The 24,908-nt window shown below is 43.6% G+C and overlaps 1 protein-coding gene across 7 annotated transcripts; it reads right to left on the bottom strand.

The window, feature by feature from the left end:
• Positions 1 to 1,491: 1,491 nt before the first annotated feature.
• On the bottom strand, positions 1,492 to 24,512 carry LOC148126773 (uncharacterized). Of its 7 annotated transcripts, none has more exons than XR_015741563.1 (5): positions 24,391 to 24,512; positions 21,555 to 21,647; positions 8,124 to 8,237; positions 2,931 to 3,053; positions 1,492 to 1,948 (listed from the first exon to the last, which is right to left on the bottom strand). XR_015741563.1 is itself a non-coding variant. In XM_087923360.1 (5 exons), the coding sequence occupies exons 3-5, from the start codon at positions 5,174 to 5,176 to the stop codon at positions 1,737 to 1,739; spliced, it is 390 nt and encodes a 129-aa protein (XP_087779486.1). In that variant the 5' UTR covers positions 5,177 to 5,302; positions 21,555 to 21,647; positions 24,391 to 24,512; the 3' UTR covers positions 1,492 to 1,736. The 7 variants fall into 7 exon arrangements, 3 of the variants coding, with proteins under 3 accessions (XP_087779486.1, XP_087779487.1, XP_087779485.1); XR_015741564.1 differs by having other exon boundaries at positions 8,127 to 8,237; XM_087923360.1 differs by lacking the exon at positions 8,124 to 8,237 and adding an exon at positions 5,122 to 5,302.
• Positions 24,513 to 24,908: the final 396 nt, after the last annotated feature.

Below are 24,908 nucleotides of genomic sequence, written 5' to 3'. Positions count from 1 at the left end.
TATATTCTAGTTAAAGTTTAAAGACTATGGAGACTTTTAAAACTAGGAACTATTCTTCTTTTCAGTTTGGAAGATGTTTTTCATTACCCATCAAACAAGTCTTCTCTGCCACTATTATTGTGGTAATGCTTTTAAATTATAGCATCTTCTTGTTGTTCGTTGCGAAGTCGTGTCCGACCCATCGCATTGACCCATGGATAACGTTCCTCCAGGCCTTTCCTGTCCTCTGCCTTCCCCTGGAGTCCATTTAAGGTCACACTGACTGCTTCAGCGACTCCATCCAGCCACCTCATTCTCTGCTGTCCCCTTCTTCTATTTGCCCTCAATCGTTCCCAGCATTAGGCTCTTCTCCAGTGAGAGGTAACCAATAACTCTCAGATTGCAATATCATTTGCAATCAGATCTCACTGAAGCAGATTCCGCAGCTGTAATCTTTGGATTCTTGAATAATAGTAAGAATATTTCCTAGCTGTCGTGGACTTTAGCTCCAAGATCTTGAGATGATAAGAATTGCCTCCAAGAAAAGAGGCTGAGAAAGTTTGATTTGGGGCAATTATTTTTACAATGTATATCTTTTGCGAGATTGCCCAGTGCATAAAATAAAATAATATTCATGCTTGTTAATCTAAAATAATATTTCTTTGAGTACTGTTTTCTGCCATTCAAGGGATCTGGGTATCTTACAAAGGGTGGAACACATTTCCTTTAAAATATAGGTTTCCTGAACTTGTTTTCTCTTCTCGGCAAGTTTGGGAAAGCCTTAGCACAGTTTTTTTTTTCTTGATGTGCATGTTGGAAGGTTCTTGACCAATCTCACCCCTCTTCATTTTTTCTAATCATTTTTGAAACATGAAACATTCTTGGAAACAGTGCAGTGATTTTTTTTGATCGAATAAAGGTGTTGCATGCTGTGGATTTTGAATTCTCTCTTCCTACACAGTTCTAGCACCTCTTTGTGGGATGCTAGATCACTAACTTTGATCTCTGTTCTTAAAGATATCATGATTTCTCTAACTACTTCTTTATTGGTATTAGCCACGGTGGCGCACTGGTTAGAGTGCAGCACTGCAGGCTACTTCTGCTGCCTGCCAACTGCCTGCAATTTGGCAGTTCAAATCTCACCAGGCTCAAGGTTGACTCAGCCTTCCATCCTTCCAAGGTGGGCAAAATGAGGACCCAAATTGTTGGGAGCAAATATGCTGACTTTGTCAGCATAGACAGGGCTGTAAAGCACTGTAAAGTGGTATATAAATCTAAGTGCTATTGTGTTGCTATTACTCAGTAGTTAAACCACCATCGATCCATTATGTTGAAATGTGTTATACTGTTAAATAAAGACTAAACACACGAAAGAGGTCTTTGCCCCTCCCAGAATTGTTGAGAGTTGGGTGGCATGCAAATTTGATGAAAAAAAAACACAACCGTTCACATTTCAGATTTAGGCAGCAAAATCTCGATAAGGATAATGAAATAAACCAAAGGGATAGCGAACTTTTTCAGTTCCTTTATTGTCAGAAAGCTTTTCCATCTCCTTTTTAATGAAATGTTGATAGAATCAAGCAGATTATAAATTCTTTATTTTCCCTCTGAAAAACTGAGAAAGTATCCCAAGAAAGGGAAGGAAGAGGATAGGATGTGCCTGAGTTCCTCCTAGGTAGCATTTTGGGGCTCCCAGGTCTATTGAGTTAAAGAGGAGATAACAATGTGCCATCTCATGGGGCTGCTTTTGGGATGGCTCAGCAGAGATAGACCAGCACGAACAAAAATGGGGTGAAGACCAGCAGCCTCCAGAAGGCACTGAACTCTCCAGCCACCCCATTGCACAGGTCAGTGGAGCAGCAGAAAGTGCTGTAGGTGAAATTGATCCCCAATATATTTCGAATGCCCTGAGCTCCACACATGGAAGGATCCCCACAGGTCTTCTCGTGGATCACCAGTTCAAGGGCACCTGGGAGAGAGAAATGAGAGTCAAGGCCAGATGGAAGATCATCGCAAACACCACGCTTGTGCAATCATCGCCTTTGCATTTCTGTTGTGGCCTGGTGGCGGCTTGCGGAACTGGCAGCAGACTTGGACAGTGAGGAGGTTGGGGAGGAATATGGGCCAGTCCTGGAGGCTGAGGAAGGCTCAGATGAGGGCTCTGAATCAGAGCCACAGATGGGGCCAGGGCAGGCTGGCAGTTATCAGCTGCCTTCGGAGTTGGACAGCAGTGAGGCGAGGGAGCAGCTGGAGCTGGTTCCCTGCGTGCACATGCACAGAGCTACCAAAAGAAAAGAACAATTACGAACTAAGGGTTGATGTGGGAGTAAGGCCACAGGTGAACGGTGAATGCCTCCTCCCATAGGGATTAAAAGGGAAAAGGGAAGGAGGCTTTTGCAAGAAACAATTCATTCCTTCGTTCATTGCAGCAGTGTGAAGACCTGTCTGTGCGTCTCAGAGACTCTGTGCTGAGTCCTTCCTTGTCAGCACTGCGTTTGAAAATATTTACTTGGCAGCTCTCCAGGCTAGATAAGGTCTGTGCCCCTAATTACACCTTTGAAAGACTGTTTGCCAGGCCTTCGGCTGAATGTGAATGCAAGAAATTCACCTTCGTTTAATAAAAGGGGTTTTGCCGGGACAAAGAGTCTGCTTAGTGCTTTTTGGGGAAGCCTTAAAACAATTTCATTGTCTTTGACCCAATCTTTCTTGTAGGACCATATGGGAGATTTCCCCCCAAGCATTTGATGTGTGCCTCCCATTTCTCCGGTAACTTTCTGGTGCCCATTTGCGTTTGACCCAATCAAAATGCTCTTAGCAGAAGAATCAAAGGGGCGAGGGTACTATTGGGGTTCCTATCTAAGCTGCCCCACATTTTCTTTCCTGGCTTTCGAAGGAGTAGGATACAAACGTAAAACATTTCGCAGAAGCGACGAGGAACGTGCCGGCATCACCTCTATGACCTTTCGACACGGATGTGAGGCATTTCTGCGATGGGCCACACGGCGTGGCGAATTTCAAGCAATCCACTGGGGAGATGGTGGGGAAGAGGCAGTTGTAACATCGCAGTGGGGATCCTGGAGACAAACAGCAATGGAGTTTTGTCTTCCACAGAAGTTTGTGATATCACAAGACAGAGCTAAAATAGTTCAGCTGAAGCATCATATTTTGTCAGGAGAGAAATAGAATCCTAGGAAGCACACTAGACTAGAACACACTGGCATCGTTTTTTCTGGAAACCTAACCTATCCTATTTAAAAAAATTCTGAGTTTAAAATGTTCATGGTTCTCTTCAAAGAGAAAGACAGAATTTTGTTCTTCATTATTTTAAAAAGTCTTTGCAGCTCAAGGTGGGTACTTTAGAGTAGAGTAGAGTAGAGTAGAGTAGAGTAGAGTAGAGTAGAGTAGAGTAGAGTAGAATAGAATAGAATAGAATAGAATAGGGAAAGAATAGAATAGAATAGAATAGAATAGAATAGAATAGAATAGAATAGAATAGAATAGAATAGAATAGAATAGAATAGAATAGAATTCTTTATTGGCCAAATGTGATTGGGCACACAAGGAATTTGTCTTTGGTTCATAAGCTCTCAGTGTACATAAAGAAAAAAAATAGATTCATCAAGAATCATAATAATGCATAGAGATGATGACTGACTCAAGTTTATCCAATAAAAACAGCTGACCCTTGTCTGATCACTTTCACCATTACACTAAATGTCTTCTCAACAACTTACAAGCAGAGTCCAGGATGGACAAATGCTTCCAGCGAAGTACCAAAGAACTTGGGCAGGTAGTTCTCAATTTATGGCTGAGTTTCTACTTCTCTTTTAGGGGAAATATTCTGCCTTTTTAGTATATCCTAAAATATTTCATTTTTCTAGGAGAGGGGTGGGTTTTAACTTCCAACACAACATGTTCTCACCTTCAAAAAAGTTTCTTCAAAGAGATTTCTGGCACTGATCTTGTTATCGAATTGGATAATGAAAGGTCTATAAGCAAACAACCGAGATCAGAAATCCCCCATAACTCCCACTTTCTTCTAATCTTCACTTCTTGGCCTTAAAATCAATGAGGTTTCAACTACTCCTACCTAAGAGTTTTGCAAAAATGCCACCAAATCACATTTTTGTCTCCAATATTTTATTCGTTCTGCAATAAAATATTTATTTATTGCAATAAACAGAACTGACTCCTTTTTTTGCAAAGAATTCTGGAGATTCAAGGAATGGAAAAGTGGGGCCCGGAGGGTTCCACCCCAGTTCTGTTTCAAAAATATATTTGGGCCCCATCTTTATTCATCTTGGCCCTTTTTTGTCCAATTGAAATCGATTTAAGTTTTCCCACTGCAACTGTTTTTCCATTGCCTATCTCAACTCTTAAGTCAGTGGTGGGATTCAACCTTCTACTGCAGCCCCGGTGAGTACAACAGCTGAGGCATAGCTATCTGCTCTGCCACGCCTTGAAGCTGGGCTTCAAACAAAGGAAATATAGGACAGATTGGCGCAGGGGCAGGTGGGCAGGGCCAACTCATCCCTGGAACTACCAGTTCTCCCAAAATGGTCCTTACCGGCTGAATCCCACCCCTGTCTTAAGTCCAAATGAATCCAAGGGCCTTTAAGAGACTGAGGTTTTAGTAACTGCAAAAGAAAAATCTGACCCCTGTGTTCAGAGGTAACAGATAACAGATAATCAGAGTTGGAAGGGACCTTGTAGGTCATCTAGTCCAACCCCCTACCCAAGCAGGAGACCCTACACCATTTCTGACAAATGGCAGTCCAGTCTCTTCTTGAAAGCCTCCAGTGATGGGCTGCACATAATGTAACAAGCGGTTTGCCTAGCGCAGAACCGGAAATGTGAGCGCGTGCATGGATCTATTTCCATAACTCGCAAAAATAAAAATATTGGACAACCATTTTCCTGCAATGGGTATGAGCAGGGGGTTAGACTAGAAGACCTCCAAGGTCCCTTCGGTTATTCTGTTATTCTCTTCTGTCAGTCTACATTTTGAACTGCTTCTACTTTTAACAGTTTGTTAGCCGCCTTGAAAAAGCCTGGATTATAAATCAAATAGATAAGTAAGTAAACCAAGAAATCAAACTATCTTCCTCTGAAATCTACATTGGCCCGGATATTTCTACATACCTGGGGGAAGAAAGAGGAGCAGTATTGCATAGCCGGCTAAGAAGTCGATTTTCATGTTTCTCCTTCCTTCTGTGTCTGGGCTAGGCAAACGATCCTCCCTTTTAAACTTTCTTCTCCAGTGATTAGCAGCAGTCTTCTTTCAATTACCTTTAATTTCATAATCATCCCCACCCCCCCTAATCTTTAAGAAAGGAAGAAAATAAACTGTTTTGGACATGTCTTTCCTGCAAAAATATGTACCAAAGAATCTCAGATTTTGAAAAAAGTGGGCAAAAAAATTCAGCAAGCCTCACGCTTATGCTTGCTTACCCAGAACACATCTCACTGGTTACTACACTACTTAACATGGATTTGACTTATTTACTAAATGTATTAAATTTATATGCAGCCCTTCTCACTATCGAGCGCCTCTGGGAGACGAATGTTTGCAATTTCATTTGTTCCTATGTTTGCATTGCTATTTTTCTTCATGGCATTTTTGTGCTCTGAAGTAAAGTATTTTTTTTGTTTGTTTGTTTATTTGTCTTTTGGTGCCTTTGAATCAGTGTTGATTCCTAGTGGTGGCCAGGACAAATCTTTGCCAGTTTTCTTGGTAAGATTTATGAAGTGGATTGACATGGCTTTCTTCCTAGGGTTGAGAGACAGTGACCAGCTCAAGGTCACCCAGCTATCTTTGTGCTTGGGACTAGAACAGGGGCTCTCACCCCCCCCCCACCCCAAGCCATGGTCCACAGATGGGCCGTGGACTATTTAGAACCAGGCCGTGTAAGAGGTGGGCTGGGGTGTGTGCGAAGCTCCACTCAAATGAATGATGCTCCATAGGCTACATTTCTCTCTTGCATGAGTGGAGCTGCATGCATGCGCCTGCTGCTCATATGCCCAGTTCCCCTCTCCACAGTCCCCAAAAGTGCAAAGATTGGGGACTGCTGGACTAGAACTCATAATCTTTCAGTTTCTTGCCTGGTGCCTTAACCACGGAGGTGGCATTCAACAGGTACTGACAAGTTCTGGAGAACCGGTAGCGGAAATTTTGAGTAGTTCAGAGAACTGGCAAATATCACCTCTGACTGGCCCCGCCCCCATCTATTCTCTGCCTCCCAAGTCCCAGCTGATTGGCTGGGCCTTCTTTTGTTGCCCTGCACAGGAAAACGGAGCTGGAAAGCAGGTTAGTGGGGTGGGGAGGGAATGGGATTTTGCAATAACTGTGATGACCCAGGGTGGCATACAAAAACAACAAAGTCACAAAAAACAGGTGAAGTCCCTTTAATTCCTTCAACTTGGCTTCAAAGTCCAATTATCATGGACTGAAGAAAAAAACTCCCCCACAAACAGTTGCAAAAAGGAAGAAATTCTGTTCAAACTCAAAATATATATAAATTATAAATAGAAAAAACAACACAAACCACACTGAAGCAATTAATGAGACAAGGCAGGATAAAGGCTTGAGGACGTCCACAGATATCGAAATATACACACTGGGAAGGACGTCAGATCTCAGATAAGAACTGAAAGACTAGAATTATTTCACACTTTGTTTCCAGCACTGGGCCACGCACAGTTTGTCCTTTTAAATAGTCTTCACACTGCAGCCCATGAAGGGGATCAGGACCCTTTCCTCCCCCATAGACCACGCCACTCATGTTTCTCCCTTACCCGCTCCTCCCTGCGTGCCCTAGGATGAAGAGGGGATGGGCCTGGGTCTTCCTCTGAATGCCCAGACGGCCTGTCCCCTTCCCCAATTTCCTGCACAACCTCCGGAGCCACACTCCCACTCCCTGTCGGCTGTTCCTCTTCTCCCTTGGAGTCAGATTCTAACAGGGGCATGACAGTAACCTTCCCCCAGGAGTGGGGAGGAATGGAGATTTTGCAGTATCCTTCCCCTGAATGCCTGCCAAGCCAAACCACGCCCACCAAGCCATGCCACGCCCACTAAGCGACACCCACAGAATTGGTAGTAAAAAATTTTGAATCCCACCACTGCTTAACCAGTATATCAAGCAGGCTCTTGAAGTGAATTCTATCGAGCACTTAATGCAGGAGTGTTCAATGGCAAGGAATAGGCTCAAAAAATGTGAAGATTGCAGGCAATTAAAGCTCTGCCCCTTTTTATATTTCTTGATGCATGTAAAAAAAAAAGGAAAGATTTGATTTCACAGATGTTGCCATCATCTTGCCTTTTTTGGGACACTATTCCAGTAGATACCCCTGATTTAATGGAATTTATAAAAAAAAATTCTTAGGTTCCTCTTCTCCCTAAAAAAACCCCTTTGGAATGGCACAATGGTAAAACCTGGATTATCAAATTAGTTAACTTGCACTTTACAATAGATACCATAGTTTTAAAACTGGAAAACAATAGAAAATAATGAAGGAAAATCCAGAACCTATAAATATGACATTTCAAAAGAAGAAATAGGAGAAGTAACTTCAAAGCACCTGAAGAAATCAACCACTTCCGGAGAAACATCAGGATGGATATAAAAGTGAAATCTGTTGGGCCTTCCCGTGAAAGAAGCTTCAACCTATGTGTTGCTTTATGGGAAGTCCTGCTTCGTGTTCCTGCAGAGATATGGACCTATTCATCTGACGGTGGACAGGTTTTTAAATATAGCTAGTCCTCATCTTATGATGGGTCTCTTACCGATCATTTGAAATTATGGTGGATCCCCTAAAAGGTTCATATGTCCTAGATCTGAAGTTCTGCTTGGTAACGGACCTGTATTTATGCCTGTTTGTAGTGTCTAACAGTCACGTGACCACAATAATGATATTTTTTGTTAAAAATTGGCATTTATTTCCAGTTTTGGGCAAAAATGCCCCATACCTAACAATGTGTTCACTTAATGCCTGCAACATTCGCTTAATCTCTCCCTGACGTTTGCTTTACGTCTGCCATGTTCATTTAATAACCGCTGTCAAAAAAAAGGGTTGTAAAATTGGATCGTTCATGTGAAGGAACTGCTTTATGACCATCGCGATTTATGACCATTTTTCACACTTACGACCTTTGTAGTAGTCTCATGGCCATGTGATCGAAATTCAGATGCTGGGCAAACTGGTTCATACTTATGACCATTGCTGTGTCCCAGGGTGATGGGATCCCCTTTTGCGACATTCTGACAAGCAAAATCAATGCGGAAAAGTGATTCAATTAATAACCCTGATATCAACTGATCAACTGCAGTGATTCACTTAACAACTGTGGCAGAGGTGGGATTCAAGCAATTTTACTATCGGTTCTATGGGCGTGGCTTGGTGGGTGTGGCAGGGGAAGGGTACTGTAAAATTTCCAGTCAGAGGTAGTATTTACTGCTTCTCTGAACTATTCAAAATTTCCTCTGTCATTCTCCAGAACTGGTCAGAACCTGCTGAGTACCACCTCTGCACTCCACTGACCTGCTTTCCAGTTCCGTTCTTCTATGCAGGGCAACAAAAGAGGACCCAGGAGGCAGAGAATAGATGGGGGTGGGACCAGTCAGAGGTGGTATTTGTGGGTTCTCTGAACTACTCAAAATTTCCTCTATCAGTTCTCCAGAACTGGTCAGGACCTGCTGAATACCACCTCTGAACTGTGGCAAAAAAAAAGTCATAAAAAGGGGCAAAACTCACTTGACAAATGTCTGACTTGGCAACAGAAATGTTAGACTCAATTGTAGCCGTAAGTTGAAGACTACCTGTAATCTGATTTCAAGTTTTATTCAAATGAAATTGGCTTTTTTTGTTATTGGTTCCTGCATTTTATGGTTCTCTCAGGGCCTAACTCTGAATTTTCAGTGATTACTACACTTTCTTTTGTGTTCTGATTTTAATTTGCTTTAGATTAGACGAATTGGCATTCACAATATGAAATCTACAAATCTTTCCTATCGGTGGAAAAAGACATTGGCTTGCAGAACTATTCATTCAGGTGGATTTTAATTAAGGGGAAGATAACAGATGTATAAATACCGGTAAAAAGAAATGCATATACAGGAACTGTGGAGAAATCCCTTTCCAATTCTATCAGCATATTGTGCACAGTATTCCATTATCCTGACTATTTCTAACAGAGGAAAGGATGAATTGCCAGTGACATAGCGGTATTAATTATTCTGATATTAATGTTGTATATTAGACACGGCCAAAAGTAATCACATTTGTGAACAATAAAGGTGTACCGTATTCAAAATGTATTCTAAATCATAGAGTTCATCCTTCCAGCCTAGAACCATCTCTTTGGATGTCTAGTAGCAATTCAGCTTTCCGGCTTGATGTTTTTCCAAACTCTGGAATTAGTTTCACAACAGAGGCCGGAGATGTGAACTCAAGATGTCCTTCCAAAATATTCTTTATCCGATTCTCAAGCAAATGGCTCAAAGGAGATGCCGTCTATAAATCTTGTCCCACCTCATGTTTATGTTATTATTAAAACGTGTTGGCAGGAATAACTAACACACTATACAATAGGCTCAAGATCCAGATAGATCTTGACAAACTAGAACATTGGGCTCTATCTAACAAAACGAAATTCAATGTAGAGAAAAATAAAGTCTTACACTCAGACAAGAAGAACCAAAAATACACATATAGACTGGGTGAAATCAGGCTTAATAGCAGTAACTGTGAGAGGGGTCTTGGAGTCTTAGTGGACAACCAGCTAAACATGAGTCAATAATGTGTGGCGGCAGCCAAAAAAGCCAATGCAATTCTAAGCTGCATTAACAGACACATACAATCAAGTGAGGTACTAATATCACTCTATAAAGCCTTAGTAAGCACACCTAGAGTACTGCATCCAGTTTTGGTCACCACACTATAAAAAAGATGTTGAGACTCTAGAAAAAGGTACAGAGAAGAACAACCAGGATGATTAGGGGACTGGAGACTAAAACATGAAGAACAGTTACAGGAACTGGGCTTGGCTAGTCTAGTGAAGAGAAGGACCAGGGGAGACATGATAGCAGTCTTCCAATATTTGAGGGGCTGCCACAGGGAGGAAGCGGTCAATCTATTTTCTAAAGCACCCGAAGGCCAGACAAGGAATAATGGATGGAAACTGAACAAGGAGGGATTCAAGCTAGAAATAAGGAGAAACTTTCTGACAGTGAGAACAATTAACCCATGGAACAGCTTTGCCCTCGGAAGTTGTGGGAGCGCCATCACTTGAGACCTTGAAGAAGAGATTGGACTGCCATTTGTCAGAAATGGTGTAGGGTCTCCCACTTGGGCGGGGGGTTGGACTAGATGACCTACAAGGTCCCATACAACTCTGATGATCTGTTATCTGTTAGCTCTGTCCATTCCAATGGTATCATGCCATCACAAGGGCCCAAAATTGAAAAGGAAAAATATTAATCTTGCCAAAAATAAATAAATAAAGCACAATCAATATTCACAGCCAATGGTGACATTGGAACCAATTTTAATAGCTTATCGTGACATGTGAACGCCTACATCTCACCAATCCATTTCAAAAAAACCTATAGTTTTAAACGTAGGCAAGAATCTGGACACTATGAGACCCCTCAAAAGTAAGTTTGTGTTTTAAAAAGCTTAACAGAGACTGATTTTCCTCAGTCTAGATCAGCATTTCTCAACCTTGGCAGGCGGGTGGACTTCAACTCCCAGAGTTCCCCAGGTCATTGGGGAATTCTGGGAGTTGAAGTCCCCCCATCTTCAAACTGCCAAGGTTGAGAAACGTTGATTTAGAGATAACATAAAATAAAGGTAGATGAGAGAGCAAAGATCTCTATGTAAGGGTCGGTTTCTTTTGTAAATATTTTGGTTTTTATATGCATGCAGCTTCTGGCAGGGAAATTATATTGAACCCAAGTGGCAGGAATCAATCTTGAGTCCAAGCCAATGATCCCAAATCTCCCCTTTGGTCCTATGCTGTTACAAACAGGATGTATCTACAGTTGGGAGTCAGCTCATATTTGCGAGCCAGGTTTAAAAGCTCTAGAGATTTGAGATTGATTTGGGTGGGGCAGGCTGTACATCGAGCAGAAATAAACAGCATTACAACATCAGGGAGAGCTTCAATTGCTGTCTTCAATTCAGCCAATTTACAGAAAAATTGTGTTGAAGCTGCAACGCCTGTCTTTGGAGAAACGATAACCCTGGGAACAGATGCAGTGAGCCAGGGAGCAGGAAGTATTTTGTGCCTCTCTCTCCCCCTCCCTCCCCCCCCCCCATTTCAAGCAAGCAAAATAATTCGGTATTCAGACACAAGGGACATCTAAACAGAGTATCCAAGGGCACCCAATTGCACCCTGCCTGCTGAACGTTATTTTTAAAAGAGGAAAGGAGAATTGTAGTTCTTCAAAACAATGTTTCCTGCCTTTGGCATCGTATTTCTTTGCAAGGATCCCTTTGGGATTTCAAGAAATCCCATCAGCCAGGGCTGATACAATATTTTCTCAGCTAAGAATCGCTCTCAGCTTTGCAACAGCTTGCCAAAAAAAAGAAAAAAGAATGCAATCCCCAAAGAGGCACAGTTGAATCAAAAATTAAATTTGGGCTTCATTTCATTTACAGTACATCTTAATTAGAAATAAATAGAATCAGTACAGTGACTTCTCTTCTTTTAGTGGGTAGAGTCTTTCCCCTTTCTGTTACATTAAAAAAAAATACATTTTAGGAACATCTGTTTGAAAGTTCTAAAGGGGTTATCCAGATGTTCTGAAGTTGCCACAATAAGCATCCTTGCAATATAGCAAAATAGCGATGCAGGTCAGGTTTTGCCTGGAAATAGGCCCACCTCTTCAGAGGGGAAACGAAAAAAACAAAAATAAGCATCACAGAGAATTACGGGAAAATTTGGAATGTAAACCCATTAGTACAGGGGTGTCCAAACTTTTTGCAAGGAGGGCCAGATTTGGTGAGGTGAAAATGTGTGGGGACCAAACCGTTGTGTGGTGAAGGGAAAAACGCCGGCCGGCGGGGATGAGTGACAGGCTGAGCCAGTGGGGAGAAGAGGTTGCGGGCTACTCAAAATTTGAAAATGGGCCGCAATTTGACCCTGGGCTGGACTTTGGACATGCCTGCATTAGTTTATCTTCTGCTAAAAAAGTGCTTTGAAACTGGCTGTGCTCACTATGATAGCATTGCATGAATAGGCGTGTTTCCACTCACCTGCTGTGGCAGCCATTTTGTGACTGTAATCATGATACATGTTCTCAAATTCCAAAGAGGTCTTGACTGAATGATTTTTAAAAAACTGCTCATCATATTAAAAGAAAGATTTGTCATCACTTCATGCTGTCTTCTGTCTAATCTTACTCAAGATAGCATATAAATTGAGTTGATTGTGACTTTTAGCAACTACAGATTTTTAGCTATGCAATTTGGGATGAACAGCCTTTGAATGGTGTGGGAGTAGGAATGGATTTCCAGAGGAAAAAAAAATGCAGATTACAGGAACCAGAAGCACCACTCAGGTAACCACGAGGACACAGAAAATACTCCAAGTGCTTCAGCAACCCTCTAAAAGGATGCAAATTACCAGCTGTCTGCAAGGAATATAAATCCTTCCATTCCCCACCATTCAATCAGAGTTGAAGAAGCTTCTTGGATAAGAAGCGAAATGTGTTCTAAAGAAAAAACAATAAAATCCAGTTGCCTCCTGAAAAAACACCTTTGGGACAACCATGACCTGGATGACTGAGAATCTCTACAGACTTTTAACTACATACATAGTTTTTCTTCATGATGATTTCTCTTCTTCCCTTCCCTTCCATCTTTTCCATCACTTCTCTATAGACCTTGTCTTCACATAATGTGTCCGAAATAGGATAATTTACATCTAGTCATTTGTACCTCGACTGAGAACCTTGAGTTGGTTTGTTTGATGATCCATTTGTTTGGTTGGCTCCCCACAGTATTCTCCAACACCAAATTTCAATCCAAACATCAATGCTTTTCATAGCCTGCGTCTTCAAAAACCTTTCACATGTATAGAGTAGCGGGGAGGGAGGCTACCTTTGACCAAAGATAAACCTTCAGATTTCAGTTGGATGGGAAGTCCTTTAAGTAATCTGTAGTCTGCCTTTGAAGGTCATCAGTTTGGATCATACATCTTGTATTTTAAGGTTTTTGAGTGTCTGAAAGCTATGGCAAATCTAGACAGCATACTGAATAGCAGAGACATCACCCTGCCAGCAAAAGTGCATATAGTCAAGGCTACAGTTTTCCCAGTTGCAATGTATGGCTGTGAAAGTTGGACCATAAGGAAGGCTGAGCGCCAAAGAATTGAGGCCTTTGAACTATGGTGCTGGCGAAGACTCCTGTGTGTCCCTTGGACTGCAAGGCAATCAAACTGGTCAATCCTAGAGGAGATCCACCCTGACTGCTCTTTAGAAGGCCAGATCCTGAAGATGAAACTCAAAGACTTTGGCCACGTAATGAGAAGGAAGGACTCCCTGGAGAAGAGCCTCATGCTGGGAACAATTGAGGGCAAAAGAAGAAGGGGACGGCAGAGGTGGCTGGATGGAGTCACTGAAGCAGGAGGTGTGAGCTTAAATGGACTCCAGGGGACAGTAGAGGACAGGAAGGCCTGGAGGAACGTTGTCCATGGGGTCACGATGGGTTGGATACAACTTTGCAACCAACAACAACAACCGTCTGGTGCCCCCTGGTTCTGATGTTGAGCCATGGTCTCCTCTGCTGATTATGATTTACCTTTTCAAGGTACTTTATAACAAAGACCACAGTACAGGTAAACCCTCAACGTGCGACCACAGTTGAGCCCAGCGTTTCTGTGGCTAAGTGAAAAATTTGTTAAGTGAGTTTGGCCCCACTTTACGACTTCACTTGCCACATTTGTTAAGTGGATCACTGCAGTTGTTAAATGAGTAACCCCATCGTTAAGCAAATCTGGTTCCCCCCACTGACTTTTCTTGTTGGAAGGTTGCAGAAAGGGGATTGCATGACTCCATGACACTGCAGCTGTCATACCTCAGCATCTGAATTTTGATCACTTGACGACCACGGGGATGCTGCCAAGGTCGTAACTATGAAAAGTGGACATAACTCACTCTTTTTCGTGTCGTAACTTTGGACGGTCACTAAGTGAACTGCTATAAGTCCAGGACTACCTGTATACCTGTATCTTCTTTTATAAGCAATGTAGCCCTGTAGCGAACAGCCAGCCACTCTGAGTTGTTTTCAGCGATAGTCATAGGATGCAAAATGTAATGAATGAGCTCTTATGATGGGGGTGAACACACGAGGAATTATCACATGGTTGTTGAACACGAGGTTTTGGGTTTTTGGACTCTGAACAGAGACAAATTAGTCAAAGGCTTTCCTCGTGCCGATAAAGCACAGGCTTCATTCATTTAAGTTTGTATCCTGGGGTGAATGAAAATGTTGTTGTGATGACCCAGGGCGTGGCACAAAGGCAACACAGTCAGATAATCAGTAGGAGTCCCTTTATTAGCTCTAATTTTGCCCCCAATGTCCTTCTGGCTGGAGAAAATCTCTCCCAGGAACAGCCTTTGGCTGCAGAGAATCAAGTCCAAAACGTGGTCAACAAAAACTGTAAATATAAGTCCAATCAAGGCAAAATGGAGGTAAGTAGTCTGGTAGGACAGGAACAAGAATTCCAGAGGTGAAGGCATGGCAATAACTCAACACGGTTGGCAATGCAGATCAGCAAAGTTAACACAAGATAAACTCACGTTTGCTCCCAGCAGCTGCTAAAACTCAGCAGGCATTTCTTTTAAACTCTCTTCCCAGCTGTGGCTAATGAAATGAATCAGGGCCCTTTCCTTCCCCGTAACCCATGCGACCTACATTGCTCTCTTCTTTGCTCCTCCCTGCGTGCCCCAGGATGAAGAGGGGGTGGGCCTGGGTCTTCCTCTGAAGTCCCTCTCCCTTGTTCTACATCTTTCCTGCTCTGCCCAGCCAGACTTTGCCCTTCCCCAGTTTCCTCCACAGCCAACGGAGCCACACTCCCACTCCTTGTCAGCCTTTATCTTATCTTATCTTATCTTATCTTATCTTATCTTATCTTATCTTATCTTAGAACAGAATAGAATAGAATAGAATAGAATAGAATAGAATAGAATAGAATAGAATAGAATAGAATAGAATAGAATAGCTCTCTTCCATGGCCGAGGGGGGCAGAAAAGATGGCATGGACACTTCCTGGTGGGGGCAGGGGAGACAGCATGGACACTCTGCTGCAAGAAGTCATCCAGGCCAAAAATGGATGTGGGGGTCCATGTGTGGCCCCCATAAGCCCCATTTTTACTAGCAGACGCACAGCGGGCCAGTCCTTTGCTATTTCCAGGATGGTCTCGCGGGCCAGATTTAAGTACCCTGCAGGTCAAATGTAGCCCATTGACTTTGAGTTTGGCACCCTTGCTCTAACACAGAGGTGGGCAACTATGGCCCCTTTATGACTTATGGACTTCAACTCCCAAAATTCCTGAGCTAGCATGGTTTGCTCAGGAATTCTGGGAGTTGAAGTCCATAATTCATAAAAGGGCCATAGTTCCCCACCCCTGCTCTAACAAGACAAGTGATGGGAAATGAAATCTAAGAAGATCTAGAAAGCCACAAGCAGGAAGAGGTCCATTCATCCAGATCAAAGTGAAATGAGCAGAGGGCAGTGGACACGACCAGAGACAATAGGGATGGTGGTGCAATGATGAGACAGATGATGACATGTGTGTCACGACATTGTGTTCCAAATGCGTTTGTTGCAGTGGTGGGCTGCAAATTTTTTAACAACCTGTTCTCTGGCTGGGTAGGCGTGGCCGATTGGTCATGTGACTGGGAGGGGGATGTCATTCATCACACCCAGCCCTGCCTCCCAGCCACTCACCTCAAAGGAAGAGGTAAGATTCAGCCGGTTGGGGTTAATCTCACCACTGGCTGCCTATTTTTTTGGCCTGTTTTGCGGCCTGTTTTCAGGTTGTTTGGGGGGCATTTTCAATACATTTTTAGACTGTTTTCAGGCCATTTTCAGGCCAAAAATGGCCCAAGAAATGGCCTGAAAATGGCCCCCAAATGAGGCCATTTTGGAGGTCATTTGCATGCCATTTGGGGGGCATTTTAAGGCCATTTTTAGGTTGGTTTGGGGCCAAAAACAGCCTGAAAGGGGCCCCAAAACCTGAAAAGGGCCCCAAAACAACCTGAAAAGGGCCCCAAAACAACCTGAAAAGGGCCCCAAAACAACCTGAAAATGGTCTGAGAAATGGGTAGGGGCGAGCCAGCCAGTGGTGGGATTTGCCAGTTTGCCAAACTGCACCTAATCTTAACTACCAGTCCGCCAGAACCAGTGCGAACCAGCAGCAGCCCACATCTGATTTGTTGTTGTTTGCTGTTTAGTTACTAAGTCATGTCCAACTCTTCACTACCCCATGGACCACAGCATGCCAAGTCCTCCTGCCCTCCACTATCGCCTGGAATCTGCCCAAATCCATGTTCACTGCGATGATGACACTATTTAAACATCTCATCCTCTGCTGTTCCCGTCTCCATTTGTTGTCCATCTTTCCCAACATCAGAGTCTTTTCCCAATAAATCCTCTCTTTTCATCAGATGGCCAAAGTATTTGAGCTTCAGCTTCAGGATTTGTCCTTCCAGGGTTGATTTCCTTTAGGACTGACTGATTTAACCTCCTTGCAGTCCTAAGAAGCTCTCAAGAGTCTTCTCCAACACCCAAATTTGAAAGCATCCAGATGTATAACAATGTCATTTATGCGTTATCCCTTATGTCATGAGGAATGTGCTGTCATGTTGACTTTGTTGTGGTTTATGATGGATACCTTTGGAACCGTATCACTGATTTCAGATTTTTGAAGATGTTCTCCAAGGAGATAGCAACCTTCTTTGTCTTCAAAGGTTCTAATTCGTGTGACAGGTTTCTCAGTTGCGGCTCACCAGTTTTGGAAAACTTCTGGGAAAAAATATGACAAACTCTCCCCTCTTTTCAGTGCTGAGAGAATATCCTGCCTTGATTTCAATCTCTTTTAAGAGGTTTGGAAAGCATTCTCCATATTACTCCGTATCAGTGATGGAATTCAAATTTTTTAACTACCGGTCCTGTGGGTGTGGCTTGGTGGGCATGGCATGGCTTGGTGGGTGTGGCTTAGTGGGCTTGGCATAGGAAGGATACTGTCAAATCCCCATTCCTTCATCGCTCCTGTGGGAAGGTTATTACAAAATCCCCATTCCCTCCCCACCCCAATAACCTGCTTTCCAGCTCCGTTCTCTTGTGCAGGGCAACCAAAGAAGACCCAGCCGATCAGCTGGGACTCGGGAGGCAGAGAATAGATGTGGGCGGGGCCAGTCAGAGGTGGGATTTGCAGGTTCTCTGAACTACTCAAAATGTCCACTACTGGTTCTCCAGAACTGGTCAGAACCTGCTGAATATTCACCTCTGCTCTGTATTGTACTGATGAGTTGTGATGCTTACAAAGGGGTGAGGAACCTGAAACATCTTAGTTCTTGCTGAAATCCCAACTTTCCTTTGTCTGGGTCATATTAGATGGGGCATTTCAACAACCTCTGGAGGTCCCAACTTTCTCATCGAGGGAAGTATAGAATTGGACTTCCCAATCTTGGCAACTTTAAGATGCGTGGACTTCAATTCCCAGAATTCCACAGCTTGTCTTAAAGATTGCCAAGATTGGGAAACTCTGCTATAGAAGGCTAATTAGAATTACACTGCAGATAATCGAAGCTTACCGTCTTGGTTAATAGCCACAGTAAAAACAACTATTCACATCGCACAAACCAAGTCCAGCCCCTAATGCTAGGTTAGGCGCTGTGAAGTTGATATGGATATAACATGGCTTGTTGTGGCTGTTGTTGTATGTCTACTTCCAAGCTGGAGAAAAGAAGCTTGTGGGAGTTAAAGAATCTAAATTGGTAATGGGAACCTTAAATTATGTCTTCAATCAATCAAATCAACAAACAAGCGAACTGCTTGTGGGTATCTTTACGCACGTCTGAGGTGCCATTTGCTTCTCTGCATCAGGCATCCAAGAATCTTCTGCACCTCTTAAAATTCAGCAGCTAATTACAAACAGCAGTAAAAATGAAAGACAGATGAAGCGCAAATTAAACCAGGCTGAGGAGCCTTTGGCAAAGAAATCTCTCTTTAGCCAGCACCCAAGAGAAAGAGAAAGCAGCACTGCTGAGGCGCTGTTACATGTTATAAGAGGATTATAAATGTGGGGTACTGTAACAGATGGGAGGCTATACAATCTGAGAAACAAATAAGTAGATTCACCCATCCTCATTTCCATCTCCCCTGACACAAAGCCTTTTTGGTTTCCCAGAGCTGTCACATTCGACAATTGTTTAAAGGTACTTTTTTAAGGCTTTCATTTGTTGCTTTGAAACAAATCACTTTCTATTGTAATGCTTATTGTAACTAATTAACGGGTTGGAGAACTAACACATTTTTGAAGGTGAGGGAGGGACAGAGGAAGAGAGTGAGGGGAGAGGAAGGAGGAAGAAAGGGAGACAAAAAAGAAAAGGGAGAGAGGATGAGAAAAGGAGAATGAAAGAGACAGGGAGGAAGAAATGACAAGAAAAGAAGGAAGGCGGGAAAGGAAGAGAAGAGAATGAGAGGAAGGGAAGGGAGAGAGGAAGAGAGAGAGAATCGAAGAGAAAGAAAAGAAAGGAAGGGAAGGAGGAATGAAGGGAGAGGACAAGAAGGGGAGGGGTGAAGAAGGGGAGAAAGGAAGGAAGAGAGAAAGGAAGAAGAGGAGGGAAGGAAAGGAAGGGAGAAGAGGGTAGTAAAGAAGGAAATGAAAGGAAGAAAAAGAGGAATGAGGCAGGAAAGAAGGGAGGGGGGAAAGAAGGAAGGAAGAAGGGGAGGAGAAGAGAGGGGAAGGAAAGAGAGAGGAGCACGGCAAGAAAGAAGAAGAGAGAAAGGAAGAAGAATGAAGGAAATGAAGGGAAGAAAAGGAGGAAGGAAGGAGGGAATGAAAGAAGGGAGGGAGTGAAAGGGAAGAAGAGAGAGGAATGAGAGGGAGAGAGGAAAGAAGGGGAAGGGAAACAAGAAAAGAAGGGAGGGGAGGGGAAAGAAAAAAGAGGGAAAGATAAAAAGAAGGAAGAAAGGGAGGGGGATGGAAGGAAAGGAAGGGAGAAAAGAGAGAAAATGAAGGAAGGAAGAAAAGAAAAAAGAAAGGGAGGAAATAAGAGGCAAAGAAAAGGCGAAAGAAAAAGAAAAGAAACATATGCCAGTGGAAAGGGCACTTTCAGCACATGGCTCTGAATAATTCAAGTGGACGAAACGCCTCAGGGGAGCCAGCGAGCAGCCTCTGCGGGGTCACTCCGAATATGACCCAGGTATGAATTGCGAGCGGCCTCCTGCCACGATAAACGCTCAGTGAAAGCCATTTTATGCAGCAAGGGGGAGACAAATGAAAACACTGGGGTTGCATTGCTGCAGCCTGGGATCATCTGTGTGCTCCCCTCCCTCAGAAAAACAGCTTGTTGTTGAAAACTAGCATTGTGTGACTGGAGGAACTGGGCTCCCTCCTTGTTTTACAACCTTCTTTGAGAACCGAATAGGAGATGACCTGGCATAATCCTCACAGTCCTGTCATTTTTGACGAGGCAGGGGGCCGGGTTTGTTGTTGGTAGGAAATAATTCCCTCCTAATAGTCTCCCTACAAATCCGATGGAGGATCTAAATTGGTTGCGGGGGTGGGGTGGAGTATTTTTAAGTTACGCTTTGACACCTTGTGTTCCTCTTGGGCTTATCCTCTAAATAAGAAAATATCGCCCAATTGCCATAAATCCCTGATTTCCTTCTAAAAAAGGATAAAATGGAAATCTGTGGAAGCTTTCCCACCACAAAACTTTTCGCTACTCATGAGGAGAACATAACCATGTAAGACTTGAAATGGTAGCTGGAAATGAACAACCATGAACGCGCAAGCCAACTTACTCAAGGCTGGGCTGTAGGAACATTAGCCACGAATTCAGAATAACAGAGTTGGAAAGGGCCCTTGAAAATCTTCTACTCCAACCCTCTCTCAAGCAGGATCAGCAGCAGGATCTTACCTGTTCCACTACCGGTTTGGTGATCGCATGCAGGTGCATGCACCCCACACGCGTGCATAGCTTTCCACACAAACCAGCTGAGGCCTGAAGCACCAATCAGCTGAGAGAAGAGAAAAGTGCAGGGACAGGTGGAAGGGCTGATCCTGCACTTCTTTTCTTCTTTTTCCTTTCAGCTGATCTTTTTTTCCTTCTCTCAGGTAATCGTCGGACGCTTTTTTTTTTTTACTACTGGTTCAAACTGGTAAAATACCACCACCACTGAACAGGATACTTTAAACCATTCCAGACAGTGTTGTCCAATCTCTTCTTAAAAATTTCCAGTGTTGCAGTACCCACAATTCCTGGAGGCAAGTTGTTCCACCGATTAATTGTTCTCACTGTCAGGACATTCCTCATTAGTTCTAGGTTGCTTCTCTCCTTAGTTAGTTTCCATCCATGGCTTCTTGTCCTGCCTTCAGGTGTTTCAGAGAATAGGTTAACCTCCCCTTCTCTAGGGCAAACCCTTAGGTATTGGAAGACTTCACATCCCAGGAATTTTCTTTTCAAAGAATTTATTTCCACTCTTAGATCTGTCTGGGCTCACCAAAGAAGGGAAAGAAGTTTTGAATTTGAATCCACTTTGCAAAGTGGACCTCAAGAGCTGGGTTAGGCCTAGGAAGTTTTTAGAGGGGGCACCACCGGGAAATCCCAAAGCTGACGTTTTGACTGGGAAGTTGGGGGGAAAACAATCTCAGAATTAAGCAGCAGCAAACCATTTTTGCACCATTGCTAAGAAGGCAACACCAAAGTACCGCGTGTGATTGCCAAGAAACAAGCACAAATCAAAAGGATCTTTTTGTTTGCATTTTAGTGTGGTTATTTAGCATGATTGATTGATTTAACTGGCTGAATGAGAGGAACTGGCCCGAAGTCATCCAGCCAGCTTTCATGCCTAAGATGGGACTGGAACACAGTCTCCTGGTGATTGACCCAAAATCACCCAGCCAGCTTTCATGCCTAGGGCAGGACTAGAACTCATGGTCTCCTAGTCATTGGCCCAAAGTCACCCCGCTGGCTTTCATGCCTAAGGCGGAACTTAGATGTTTCATAAACCTCAATACACTGTACTGTGTGTTTGCTTTGAGGGTTGGAATTTAGATTGTGCCATCTCGGCCACAACAACTGGACATTTTTGGACCTCCCAACAGAGGCCCTTCTTTATTAATCCTTGTCTATACAAAGGGATGGGGTGGCTTAGTGGCTAAGACGCTGAGCTTTGTCGATCAGAAAGGTCGGCAGTTTGGTGGTTCGAATCCCTAGCACCGCGTAATGGAGTGAGCTCCCATTACTTGTCCCAGATTCTGCCAACCTTGCAGTTCAAAAGCATGTAAAAACGCAAGTAGAAAAATAGGGACCACTTTGGTGGGAAGATAACAGCGTACCTTCGATGTTTAGTCATGCCGGCCACATGACCAAGGAGACGACTTCGGACAGCGCTGGTTCTTCAGCTTTGTAATGGAGATGAGCACCGACCCCTAGAGCCAGAAATGATTAGCATGTATGTACGAGGGGAACCTTTACCTTTATCTTTTATACCAGGAAGCTCTGGTTATCTATGATACTGGCTGAATAACCCAAGGTTTGGGAGGAGATTCTGCTTGCTCACCATCTCTTTAACCTCAAGACAACCTTTTGATGATGAACAGAGTTTGCTGAAAGACGCTGATGGCAATTTCTTGGAAAATTAAACTGAATAGCTGTAAGATTGGATTAAAGATGTCTTAGTTGGGGTGTGGAAGTGTTGTACGTGTGAGAGAGGAAGAAAAATCAACGCGACAAAAAAACAGGGTAAAGGTTAAAGGGAAAAAAATGTGATCCAAGAGGAATTTGGACATTTATTTATAGCACTTAGTATTGACATTTCCATCCGCAACAGCTTGGAGTGACAGACTGAAAAAAAAAAATACCGAGATTACAGAATGACAGAACATACCGAAAGCAGCGTGAACCCTCATGGAAAAATCCAGTAAGGGTGGATGCAAACTTAGCATCTCCCAAATGTTCTTTTCCTGAGCCAGATCTTTGTCCTCTATTTACAGAAGCTCCTCAGGACATAGTGGAGGACCAAAGAATATAGGGACCTGGATCTTCCACAGAGAGGACACCTCTGTTACAGAGGCCCCACTATGGAGTGCCTGCAACTGAAATGCAAGCAAAATAAAGTACCACTTTATAATGCTTTGGAAAGATCATACTTGGAATATTGCATCCAGCTTCGGTCATCATGATACAAAAAAGATGGTTGGCACTTGAGAAAGAATAGCAACCAAGATGATTAGGGGACCAGAGCAGGGGTGGGATGCGACCAGTTTGGTGTGGTTCTATAGAACCGGTAGCTCTGAAGAGCAGCAAACACTGAACTGGTTCGGTGCGATGACCTTTTGGTTGTCTGTTTGCCCCACCCGCCCATTCGGGCTCTTGGATGTCCTTTATTTCTTGCTTTTTCAACCTCAGCTGCTTTGCGTGGCATAGCTGAGGTTGAAAAGCAGGAAAAAAAAGGATTTTCAAACGCTGTGCATCTGCGCACAGTGCTTGTCAGCTCTCCAGGCAGCACAGCTCCGGGCGGTAAATCATTTTGGAAATGATTTACACACGCATGCAGCACACATCGCATCAGCACGAGCGCAAAACGCACCCTCACCGAACCGGTAGTAACACCGGTTGAATCCCACCCCTGGACCGGAGGGTAAAACATATGAACAAGAGTTGCAGGAATTGGACCTTCTATTCTAATGAAGAGAAGAAGTAAGGGTGACATCATAGCAGTGTTCCAATATTTGATGGGCTGCCGCAAAGAAGAGGGGGGGGTCAATCAGTGGTGGTATGTTACTGGTTTGGACTAATTCGGCTGAACTGGTAGTAAATAAAAAAAAGCCTCCAACAATCAGCTGAGAGGAGAAGAGAAAAGAGCAGGATCGGCCCTCCTACCACCCCCCCTGCGCTTTTCTCTTCTTTATTCTCTCAGCTGATTGGTGCTGGAGGCCTCAGATGGTGTGAGGAAAGCTGCACATGCGTTAGGTGTGTGTGCACATGTGCGTGATCACCAAACTGGTAGTGGAACAGGTAGGATCCCACTGCTGGGGTCAATCCAGGAGTGGGATTCTACCAGTTCGCACCTATTCACTAGAACTGGTTGTTAACATTCTAAGCAGTTCGGAGAACCGGTTGTTAGAAGAAATTACTGGCCTAATCCTGTAAGGAAGGCAGGAAGGAAACATTCTGGTGTTGCTTACAAAAACTGCCTCTCCGTTAACCCTTATTACATTCTTCGCAGGACTAGACTTCCTGTCTCAGGAATGTCTCTGGAGTTTTTTTTTCCCTTCCTTTGCTGGTACTTTGCTTGTGTGGAGTGACCATTCAAAGTTACAATGGCACTGAAAAAAGTGACTTATGACCATTTTTCACACTTACGACTGTTGCAGCATCTCCACAGTCATGAGAGGCCAGGCGAGGAGATGCGTGCCTCGATGTGAGTGATATTGAGTTGGCCATGCCCAGCCAATAACATGACCACCAAGCCATGTCCACCAACTTAGCCACACCCACGGAACTGGTTGTTAAAAAATTTGAATCCCACCCTTGGATCAATCTATTCTCCAAAGCACCTGAGGGTAGGACAAGAAGCAATGGATGGAAACTAATCAAGGAGAGAACCAACCTAGAGCTAAGGAGGAATCAGAGACTGAGGATTCATTCTCCGAGCTTGTGGGTTGGTTTCCAAATGTTTCATTACCAGGCTAGGTAACATCTTCAGCAGAGTTTAGGGGATCCATAACCCATAACTCACAAGCTCGGAGAACGAACCTTCACCCTCATCCTACACTCGAGCTACAGATATTTGCCACTATTGCTAAGGAGAAATCTCGTGACAATGAGAACCAGTGGAATGGCAGCTTACCTCCAGAAGTTGTGGATGTTTCATCACTGGAGGTTTTCTAAAAAGAGATTGGACAGCCACTTGTCTGAAATGGTATTGGGTTTCCTGTTTGAGCAGGGGGCTGGACTAGAAGACCTCCAAGATCCCTTCCCACTCTGTTATTCTGTTAAGTGCAGGAACCTTAGTGGGGACACATCTTAGAGAATGGACAGATTCAGTTTTGTAGCAGGCGATGCCAGAGACAACCTGGCCCAGAGCCACGCCCATGGACATGCCCATTTCTTTCTCTGGACAACCCCCCTCGTCCCCAATTGTGGGTTTTTTTTTCATTCCCCACTTACCCACTTGAGACTCCCAATCCCTTCCGTTTGATCTCGTAGACTCCAAGGAGTTGTGCATTCATAATCCATGGGCATCATTGTTTGCAAACGTAACCTGCAGCAACTTCCCAGGTGGTTGCATTGTTGACCTACATAAGTTAAAATATAACTTATTAGCCAACTGTAACACATAAATCTTCGTGCGATGGTTGTGCCCAAAGACATAGAAGAAAAAAGGCAGGGAAGAAAGAGGGGAAAAACCAACAAGCAGGCATACATTTCCCATCCGTTGTGTTCTTGTGGTGGTTTCTATACCTCTCTATGTCTATGTCTATGTCTATGTCTATGTCTATGTCTACTATATCTATTCTCTCCTCTCTCTCTCTCTCTCATACACACACACATACACACACCTCTCTCTCTTTCTCTATCATCTCTCTTTCTCTCAGATCTCTACTCTCTGATCTCTCTCTCTCTCTCTCTCTCTCACACACACACACATACACACACCTCTCTCTCTTTCTCTCTCATCTCTTTCT

This window comes from Pseudonaja textilis, chromosome 2 (assembly GCF_049901715.1).
Source record: "Pseudonaja textilis isolate UNSWEBS1 chromosome 2, rPseTex1.2, whole genome shotgun sequence".
NCBI lineage: Eukaryota > Metazoa > Chordata > Lepidosauria > Squamata > Elapidae > Pseudonaja > Pseudonaja textilis.
The sequence above is the reverse complement of the archived record's forward strand: the minus strand, read 5'-3'. Positions and strand labels throughout refer to the sequence as shown.